Here is a 10,946-nt window from a genome sequence, read left to right as displayed (position 1 = left end):
ATGTGCTTCTGATAACCCCAGGGCTTCCTTGGTGGCTCTGGGCAAAGCCTCTGCCTGCAATGCGGGAGACCCAGGTTTGATCCCTGGGTCAGGAAGATACCCTGGAGAAGGAAATGGCAACCCACGCCAGTACTCTTGCCTGGAAAATCCTGTGGGCTACAATCCATGGGGTCGCAAAGAGCCGGACACGACTGAGCGCCTTCACTTTCACTTTCTGATAACCCCACACTTTTGTGAAGGGGAAAGAGTGAGGGGTCGCTTCACTAGCCTGTTGCATCAACTCGAATCTCTCTAACCTCAGAATGTCCTTCAATTCTTTTCCCAAACTTTAAAGAACGGAGGCAAGAATACAGGAGCAGGAGGAAAAGAGCTGTCTCCCCCGGCTGAGGTGAAAGGTGGTTTGGGACCGGCCCAGAGCCCCAGCCTTTCAGCTCAGGAGTCACAAAAAGGGCGGAAACAGTTTCTATAGCGACGGGAGCAGGGTGTGGCCCTCCACCAGCGCCCGCGGTTGGGACCCCGCAGCGCCCGCAGTCTGCGCAGGCCCGATGCAGCTCCTCCCGCCTCCCACCCACACCGGCGTCAAGTAAGGGGCGGGGGTACACGTCGGGGCCATGGGGATGGAAGGTGGGGCGCGCGAGAGTGACAGGATGCGGGAAAAGAGAAGGACTGCGGGTCTGAGGAGAAAAAGGCAGGTGTGAATGCACGGAGAAGGCAAGTACTATTTCAGATTTCAATCCGAGCCCAGCTGCATCCTCAGAACCCAACCTCAGTGTATTTAGGATTCGTTTTATTTTCAGATCATAATATCAAAGTTTGGCCCCATTATCTCCTTGATGACAAAGTGCTCAGATAATAGGCATGTCTCTAAGAAGCATGGATCATCATTGCTGAGTGTAGGACCTATACATAACCCTTCTCTGACATGTATTACTTTTTTTTTTTTTAAAGCTTTTTATTTTATATTGGGGGCTTCTAAAAAGCCTCTTGATGAAAGTGAAAGTGGAGAGTGAAAAAGTTGGCTTAAAGCTCAACATTCAGAAAATGAAGATCATGGCATCTGGTCCCATCACTTCATGGGAAATAGATGGGGAAACAGTGTCAGACTTTATTTTGGGGGGCTCCAAAATCACTGCAGATGGTAACTGCAGCCATGAAATTAAAAGACGCTTACTCCTTGAAAGAAAAGTTATGACCAACCTAGATAGCATATTCAAAAGCAGAGACATTACTTTGCCAACAAGGTCCCTCTAGTCAAGGCTATGGTTTTTCCAGTGGTCATGTATGGATGTGAGAGTTGGACTGTGAAGAAAGCTGAGTGCCAAAGAATTGATGCTTTTGAACTGTGGTGTTGGAGAAGACTCTTGAGAGTTCCTTGGACTGCAAGGAGATCCAACCAGTCCATTCTGAAGGAGATCAGCCCTGGGATTTCTTTAGAAGGAATGATACTAAAGCTGAAACTCCAGTACTTTAGCCACGTCATGCGAAGAGTTGACTCACTGGAAAAGACTGTGATGCTGGGAGGGATTGGGGGCAGGAGGAGAAGGGGACGACCGAGGATGAGATGGCTGGATGGCATCACTAACTCGATGGACGTGAGTCTGAGTGAACTCTGGGAGTTGGTGATGGACAGGGAGGCCTGCGTGCTGTGATTCATGGGGTCGCAAAGAGTTGGACACAACTGAGCGACTGAACTGAACTGAACTGGTAGCTCAGCTGGTAAAGAATCCGCCTGCAATGCAAGAGACCCCAGTTCGATTCCTGGGGTTGGGATGATCCCCTGGAGAAGGGGTAGGCTACCCACTCCAGTATTCCTGGGCTTCCCTGGTGGCTCAGTTGGTAAAGAATCCACCTGCAGTGTGGGAGACCTGGTATGGCCAGTAAACAAACAATGTTGTGGTAGTTCCAGGTGAACAGGGAAGGGACCCAGCGATACATACACAGGTGTCCATTCTCCTCCAACTCCCCTCCCATCCAGGCTGCCACATAACATTGAGCAGAGTTCCATGTGCTATACAGTAGATCCTTGTTGCTTATCCATTTTAAATTTAGCCGTGTGTACCTCTGACATGTATTTCTTAAGCTAAAAACCTTAAATGTGCACTATTTTAATTGCTTCCTTATAGACTTACTAACTTTTGTATAATGCTCTTTGAAAGTCTCACTAACTGCTCTTAAAAATTTTGGGTGTGAGGAGAGTCGAATTTTTATTCCCATTTTCTTATTGAGAAAAGCTAAGTGACTTGCCCAAGGCCTCCTGATTATCAACTGCTTTCTTCTGATTGGAGCTTCTCCTGTTGGCCCACGTGTGTAGATTAACAAATCTGTACCCCCACAGCCCTAAGCAATATGTTATACTTTTCCATTAAGATAATGTTGCATCACTGGCTTGGACTGAGTGCAGGATGGGGAGAGGTGGGTTTTAGAGAACTCATAAGACCTACTGGACATGTTTCTAGACCTGACCCCAATACCTTGGGGCCCAGAGCTTTCTTCTCCCTTTCTTTTCTTTTTTTAGAAAAATTTCATTGGCGTATAGTTGCTTTACAATGTTGTATTACTTTCTGCTGTGCAGCAAAGTGAGTCAGCCACATGTATACATATATTCCCTCTTCCTTGGATTTCCTTCCAATTTAGGTCGCTGCAGAGCACTGAGTAGAGTTCCCTGGGCTATGCAGTAGGTTCTCATTCAGTTCAGTTTAGTTCAGTCGCTCAGTCGTGTCCGACTCTTTGCGACCCCATGAATCGCAGCACGCCAGGCCTCCCTGTCCATCACCAACTCCCGGAGTTCACTCAGACTCAAGTCCATCGAGTCAGTGATGCCATCCAGCCATCTCATTAGTTATCTATTCGTATCAATAGTGTATACGCGTCAATCCCAATCTTCCAATTCGTCCCACCCTCTATTCTCCCTTGGTATCCATATGTTTGCTCTCTACATCTGTATCTCTCTTTCTGCTTTGCAATTCGGTTCATCTGTACCATTTTTCTCAATTCCACATATATGTTAATATACAATATTTGTTTTTCTCTTTCTGACTTTCTTCACTGAGTGACCGTCTCTAGGTCCACTCATGTTTCTGCAAATGGCACAGTTTCATTCCTTTTCATGGCTGAGTAATATTCCACTCTCTGTGTGCCACATTCTTATCCGTTCATCTGTTGGTGGACATTTAGGTTGGTTCCATGTCTTGGCTATCGTAAATAGCACTGCAGTGAACGAACACTGGGGCATCTATCTTTTGGAATTGTAGTTTTCAATAGGCAACATGCCCAGGAGTGGGATTGCTGGATCATATGGTAGTTTTGTTTTTAGTTTTTAAGGAACCTCCACACTGTTCTCCATAGTGGCTACATCAACTTACATTCCCCCCAGGAGTGTAGGAGGGTTCCTTCTTCTTCACACCCTTTCCAGCCTTTATTGTTTGTAGATTTTTGATGATGGCCATTCTCTGACCAGGGTGAGGTGATATCTCATTTTGGTTTTGATTTGCATTTCTCTAATAATTAGTAGTGTTGAGCATTTTTCATGTGTCTCTTGGCCATCTATATCTCTTATTTTGGAAAAAATGTCTATTTAGGTCTTCCACTCATTTTTGATTGGGTGCTTTGTTTATTTGATATTGAGCTGTGTGAGCTGCTCCCTTTCTTGTCTTCACCACACATCTCATCTGACTTGGTCATAAAAAGTGGGCCCACAACCCCACAGCTCATGTCCAGGGATCTCTGGCTGATACCCACCTCTTCTGAGCAGCCCACGTGCCTGCCATCCTATTAGGGGACATCTGCCACTCGGGGGTGATTCCCAGGCTTAGCAAAGTTTTTTTTTAGAAGGAGATGAACAGTGCAAATTTGGGATTTTTTTAAAGTCTGTAATTAACTTGTGCTATTGGAAATGTTCCATCAGCCAATTCAGGGCTCAAGTAACCTGCGGCCCCTTTGACCTGTTTTGGATGACTGATGATCAACAGTGTTATTAACTCAGGTTTCACTGTTCAGGCTTAAATGGAGACTTGGCAAAAGTGTGAGGCTGTTTAAACAGGAAGTTCAGACTACAAAAGAGCAGTGGAAGTGTCCTCAGTCACCGGTCTTGCTTGAGGGATTTAATTGTCTACATGTAGGTACATAAAGTCTAGGTGTTCTAAGGAATTCTCCAAACATGGACTCTGCCAAGTTGGTTCTGAGACTCAAGTCTGTTAGTTCCCTTCTCTGTTTTGGACCTTATCAAAGAGAATGATGATAAATGTGAAGGGATTCTGGCATGTCAGCCACTTTCCAACTGCTATTGTTGCCAGCACCTGAACTCTAATGCACACTTCTCAGCGTGTGGAGAACCAGTGCTGGCCACAGACCCAACATGAATGTGTTGTAACAGCTGAAAAAAGCCAGTACTGGTTTTGTCTGCTTTAATTGAAGATCAGTGACCATGTTGATACAAGGCAGAAACCTGCACAATATGGTAAAATGATTATCCCCCAATTAAAAAGAAAAATGAAAAAAATCAGTCACCTGGTGAGGGATGCAAAATTCTGGCTGCCCAACAAAGTGTTGATTAGAAGAGAACATTAATTCCAGCAAACGGTAGGCTTTTTAAGGGAGGTCATTTTTAGTCCAGGCTCTCTCTATCCTGCCTGGATACTCTTATCAAATGAGGAGGGATTTGATGTGAAAGCACAGATGCCTGAAGATGAGCAGGTGCTGGGAAGCAAAAAGCCACAGTTTTGAACATTGAAGAGCTCTTGAGTAGAAGAGGGGGTGAGTGTGCTCTTTGTAGCACTGTAGAGAAGAACAGATGTCAGCAGAGAAGAATAGGTGTCAGCAGAGAACAGGTGTCAGTGGAGGAGAACAGGTGTCAGCAGAGAACAGGTGTCAGCGGAGGAGAATAGGTGTCAGCAGAGAACAGATGTCAGTGGAGGAGAACAGGTGTCAGCAGAGAACAGGTGTCAGCGGAGGACAACAGGTGTCAGTGTAGGAGAACAGGTGTCAGTGGAAGAGAACAGATGTCAGTGGAGGAGAACAGGTATCAGCAGAGAACAGGTATCAGAGGAGGAGAACAGGTGTCAGTGGAGGAGAACAGGTATCAGTGGAGGAGAACAGGTATCAGTGGAGGAGAACAGGTATCAGCAGAGAACAGGTGTCAGAGGAGGAGAACAGGTGTCATTGGAGAAGAACAGATGTCAGTGGAGGAGAACAGATGTCAGTGGAGGAGAACAGATATCAGCGGAGGAGAACAGGCATCAGCAGAGGAGAACAGGTGTCAGCAGAGAACAGATGTCAGCGGAGGAGAACAGGTGTCAGTGGAGGAGAACAGATATCAGCAGAGGAGAACAGATGTCAGTGGAGGAGAACAGGTGTCAGCACAGAACAGGTGTCAGCGGAGGAGAACAGGTGTCAGTGGAGGAGAACAGGTATCAACAGAGAACAGGTGTCAGCAGAGAACAGGTATCAGTGGAAGAGAACAGGTGTCAGTGGAGGAGAACAGGTGTCAGCAGAGAACAGGTGTCAGCGGAGGAAAACAGGTGTCAGCAGAGAACAGGTGTCAGCAGAGGAGAACAGGTGTCAGCAGAGGAGAATAGGTGTCAGCGGAGGAGAACAGGTGTCAGCAGAGAACAGGTGTCAGAGGAGGAGAACAAGTATCTACAGAGGAGAATAGGTATCAGCAGAGGAGAAAAGGTGTCATCCAGAGAACAGATGTCAGAGACGAACAGGTATCAACAGCTGTCAGCAGAGAACAGGTGTCAGCGGAAGAGAACAGGTGTCAGCAGAGGAGAATAGGTGTCAGCAGAGGAGAACAGGTGTCAGCAGAGAACAGGTGTCAGCGGAGGAGAACAGGTATCAGCAGAGAACAGGTGTCAGTGTAGGAGAACAGGTGTCAGCGGAGGAGAACAGATGTCAGTAGAGGAGAACAGGTGTCAGCAGAGAACAGGTGTCAGCGGAGGAGAACAGGTGTCAGTGGAAGAGAACAGATGTCAGTGGAGGAGAACAGGTATCAGCAGAGAACAGGTATCAGAGGAGGAGAACAGGTGTCAGTGGAGGAGAGCAGGTGTCAGCAGAGAACAGGCTGTTGTCAGCAGAGGAGAACAGGTGTCAGTGGAGGAGAGCAGATGTCAGTGGAGGAGAACAGATATCAGTGGAGGAGAACAGGCAACAGTGGAGGAGAACAGGTGTCAGCAGAGAACAGATGTCAGCGGAGGAGAACAGGTGCCAGCGGAGGAGAACAGGTGTCAGCGGAGGAGAACAGATGTCAGTGGAGGAGAACAGGTGTCAGCAGAGAACAGGTGTCAGCAGAGAACAGGTATCAGTGGAGAACAGGTGTCAGCAGAGAACAGTGTCAGCGGAGGAAAACAGGTTCAGCAGAGAACAGGTGTCAGTGGAGGAGAACAGGTGTCAGTCGAGGAGAACAGGTGTCAGCAGAGAACAGATGTTAGTGGAGGAGAACAGGTGTCAGCAGAGGAGAACAGATATCAGTGGAGAAGAACAGGTGTCAGCAGAGAACAGATGTCAGTGGAGGAGAACAGGTGTCTGCAGAGGAGAATAGGTGTCAGCGGAGGGGAACAACTGTCAGCAGAGAACAGGTGTCAGCGGAGGAGAACAAGTATCTACAGAGGAGAACAGCTGTCGGCAGGGAATAGGTATCTGCAGAGAACAGGTGTCAGCAGAGGATGCTGTTCAAGATCATTTTCTCCAATTGACATTGATGGAGGTCCAACCATGTGAAGGTTAACAGCTGGATGTGAAATGGGTTGCCTGGGAAAACAGTGAGTTCTGTTCCAGAAATATTCAAGCAGAGATGAGTGGTTACTTGGAATCCTCTTGAGAAGGTTATTCACACCAGTGGTGGGATGAGTGGGGGGGATAGCTTCTAAAAATTCTTCCAGCTCTTAAGCATCTGTGAATCTGTGGACCGTGGAAAGTATCAGGGAGAATTGCATAGAAGCTAAGGAGTTCTCTTTGGCAGAAGCAGCATGTTAAATACACCATCTCCTGTTCCCAGAACTGTAAAGGGACTCCCTGCAGGTTATATCTTGCCACAGTCTCTGCCCTGAATGTGGTCCCTGGGCAGAAAGATCTACTGCAGTAGAAATCCTGAAATTACAACAGACGAATCTCAAAAGATGTATTTTCTTTCTGGGCTTTGAAGTTCGGTCTAGATAGATAAAGGCTTCCTTGGTAGCTCAGTGGTAAGCACCCTGCCTGCTAATGCAGTGGACATGGGTTTGATCCCTGGGTCAGGAAGACCCCCTGGAGAAGGGAATGGCAACCCACTCTAGTATACTTGCCTGGGAAATTCCAGGGACAGGTTAGCCTGGCGGGGTCAGAAAGAGTTGGACAGAACTGAGTGACTAACACTTCCACTTTCATACATAGAGGAAACATTATGTATAAGATTGTTATGCTTGCAATAATGCGGTGCCACTGTTTGCAGTCTGTCTTGCCCACCAGATTCTGAACTCTTAAAAGCAAGGATTCTGGTTTATTATATGTGATTCTTCTATGCTTGGCACAATATCTGGCACACGGCGATCTGAACATTTCAGATAAATTAACCTAAGCTGTTTTAGATGTCTTTCCTTTCAGCAAATTTGTACCAAGAGATTTCAAATGCAAGCTGCTGTCCTTGTCCCCATGATAAATATAAAACATAAAATACCAGTTCACCATTTCTGTCCCCAGGAGATTTGCAAGATACAAACAGATACATAAATGGCAACCCACTCCAGTGTTTTTGCCTGGAGAATCCCATGGTCAGAGGAGCCTGGAGGGCTATGGTTCATAAGAACGTGAAGAGTCAGACATAACTGAATCGACTTAGCACTAGCACTAACACATGATAATTAACACTAACACTGTTGACCAAGTGACAAAATGATCTCTATAGACAAAAGTGTTGAAATCCAGAGAAAGGAGATAGTGATGGGCTGTAGAAGCAGGAAAACTCTGACCCATGAAAAATAATAGGAACTTAAAATCTCAGTTCTCAAAGCAGTATTCCTCTGAATAACTTCTTAATCATGGTGCTGTCACCGCTTATTAGCTTGTCCCCAAGAGCTTATTCCCTGGTGGCTCAGATGGTAAGGAAACTGCCTGCAATGTGGGAGACCCAAGTTCGATCTCTGGACAAGGAAATGGCAACCCACTCCAGGATTCTTGCCTGGAGAACTGCATGGGTAGGGGAGCCTGGTGGGCTGCAGTCAGTCCATGGGGTCACAAAAAGTTGGACACGACTGAGTGACTAACACTTCAAGAACTCATGGCTGGTGTGGTTTGCAGAAGCTGTGATAACATTTGCTTTGGTGCCTGATCTGCTCCTATTCTGTGGATTCTTAACTCCCTTGGCTCTTGCTAGAGTGAGGGGCTGGAAAGGGGGCTTCCAAGAGATGGAGTGGAGTCTCAGCGGAGGTCTGCTGATGTGACAGAAGGTTGATGATGGCGTGAGAACCCTCTAAGACTCGATCATCCATTTCCTCAAGTCACCACTTTATCTAGAGTCCATAAGCTTATGGGAGTTAGTTTTTCATCTTGCCATGAGTTAATTATTTAGGGAGTTGTGCTTGGAAGGAAGAAGGTGCAAATGTGACCCAGTGAATCCAGAAGAAGAGTGGATCACTTAAGCTAATGAGGAGGTCCCTATTTTAGGGGGAAAGATGCTGGCGGCTGGAGAATGGTTTACTCTGCAGTCAGCAGACAGAGGTGGGGCTTTTTGCTTGATGTCCTGAGCTGCTAACCTCCTTCCTAGCTCCTCGTCCTGCCTTGGCCCTGGTCTCCTCCTGCGTGAGCACGTAAGGTTATCCAGTGTCCACGTAGACCACCAGAAGGGAGACAAGAGGAACAGTGGTGCCTCAGCCATAATTAGACCTGCCACCTTCTCTTCTCCAAGGCTGCCCGGCATTCTTCCCATCCTGGGGTGGGGACCATTACTTACAGAGTCAGTCCCCTACATACAAACAAGTTGCCTTCTGAGAGCGCGTTCGCTAAGTCCAACCTATTTGTAAGTCCAGCAAAGTGAGCCTAGGCACCAACTAACACAAACGACTATGTAGTACTACACTGCAATAGCTTTATGATATTTTCGTACAAATAACACATAAAAGGCAAACAAAAAGTAGATAAAACATTTCTAAGCTTGCAGTACAGTGCTTTGAAAAGTACAATAGGACAACACAACAGCTGGCACACAGGGGCTGGCATCGAGTGACCAGGCAAGAAGAGTTACTGACTGGAGGAGGCAGAGGAGGGGGGAGAGCGTGGAGCTGAAGGATGGTCAGCAACAGGAGATGGAGGGCAAGCTGCCAGCTCACTCGCGCCTGATGTTGACAGCACATCTTCTGGTTCCTTGTCAGATTCAGTTCTATCACCCCTCTTGGAAAAACGATCCAGTGACCTCTGGGAAGTAGCTTTTTTTCTCATCATGGATGGTGCGGTAGCTCTGGACTTTGTTCTGAACGGCTGCTGCAGCCTTTGTGCTCTGTTTGACATTCAGGTCCTAAGCCCCCCAAAACTAACCGTGCCTCCTGAAATAAAGACAGTCCCTTTGTCATCTCCTGTGTCGCGTATCTCTTCTGTTCTTCAGCTTGTTCATCTCCCTCTTGTCTACATTTGTCCTTTCCCTGGGCCTCCAATTCCATCAGATCTTCATTAGTAAGGCTCTCATGTTGTATAGCAACAGGCCTGTAAGGTAAAGTACACGAAAGCACACCCAACTCTAGAGGCTGCATGCATGTGACAATGGACACCAGACATGTGAACTAACTTCCGTGATTGGACGTGTGAACACACGTTTGCATCTTTGAGAATTCGCGACTTGAAGGTTCGTGTGTAGGGCATTTGCTGTGTTTTACTTCTAATACTGGTTTATCTTTTTGTCTCCTTCTGCAGGACTGAAATGGATGCTAAAAAGCCAAGGAAAGGCAGTTTGACATCCTTCCCAATTTTGAAAGCAACAAAGAAACAAAATCTCACCTCTGTGAAGGTAAGGACCCTTGCATTTCATTTGGGAGAAGAAAGGTTTTGTTGTGAAGTTTTGGGGACTCAGGACCCAGTGGGACTGTTGTGCCCCAAGCATCTGTGGTGACAGGGGGAAGGGAAGGGGCAGAGCCAGGGCTGGGTGGGCCAGAGGGAAAACAAGCTGGATGGCCAGCGTATGGTTTCTTGAACTTGAGGACTTAAGGATAATAATCTAACAGGTGACCTGCATGTAAGGAATCCTGGGTTAATGTCGCTTCCGAAGCACCTTTTATTCTGCTCTGTGTGTTGTTCTTGTTTAGTCACTAAGTCGTATCCAATTCTTTGCAACCCCGTGGATTGCAGCCCTGCCCTGTTTATCTGGGCTCAGTACTGGAAGTGTCCTGGTTTCGATCAAATAGCCAAGAACTGTTTCAGAAAAGGTCTGTTTCTGTTTTTCCTAGTACGGTCATGCTGTTTTTTTGTTTTACTCTGCCTTGAAAGCTAGCAAAATGCCACGGCACTAATACTGTAATGCGGTGATACTGTGCCTTCCCTCTGTAAGGTCAGCTTCTAAACCTCAGGTGTATTTTCTAATCTAATGCCTTTAGTATGGATTTTATCACTTACTCACAAGGTCGTACTGCCTGGGATCTTTCTGAAAAATTTGCAGCAGACTTTATCCCAGAGAATTCTGGTTTGACTTCCTGAATCCTGCCTGCATCACTGAGTGGGAAGAGCAAGTCCAGCATCTACCTAAGGCCTAGTGAAAACTCCTCTGCAGGCCATCACTACCTCCTTCTTACTTTTAGGCCCCCTCCTCCAAGCAGTTTTCCAGATTTAACCTTGGCCTTCCTCCCTTGGGATTATACTTCATAAAATTATACCCTAATGGAAAATCCATTGTTCCCCGTCCCTACCCATACTATTATCATGGACAACAAAAAACATCTTGCAGTGTATACATTTGCAAAAGATTTATGAATACCGAAACATCTCCTTTGATA

At 46.6% G+C, this 10,946-nt stretch overlaps 1 protein-coding gene across 1 annotated transcript in view; it reads left to right on the top strand.

The window, feature by feature from the left end:
* Window positions 1-512: 512 nt before the first annotated feature.
* The window catches only part of DYRK4 (dual specificity tyrosine phosphorylation regulated kinase 4), a 48,736-nt gene continuing 38,302 nt past the window's right edge, over window positions 513-10,946 (top strand). Inside the window, exons 1-2 of the mRNA XM_042247628.2 lie at window positions 513-583; window positions 9,874-9,967. Coding sequence (XP_042103562.1) covers window positions 546-583; window positions 9,874-9,967 — 132 coding nt within the window. The 5' untranslated portion in view covers window positions 513-545. The remainder of the gene's footprint in view (window positions 584-9,873; window positions 9,968-10,946) is intronic.

Source organism: Ovis aries, chromosome 3 (genome assembly GCF_016772045.2).
Source record: "Ovis aries strain OAR_USU_Benz2616 breed Rambouillet chromosome 3, ARS-UI_Ramb_v3.0, whole genome shotgun sequence".
In the NCBI taxonomy this organism is placed as follows: Eukaryota; Metazoa; Chordata; class Mammalia; order Artiodactyla; family Bovidae; genus Ovis; species Ovis aries.
This window is presented reverse-complemented; position numbering and strand designations above follow the sequence as displayed.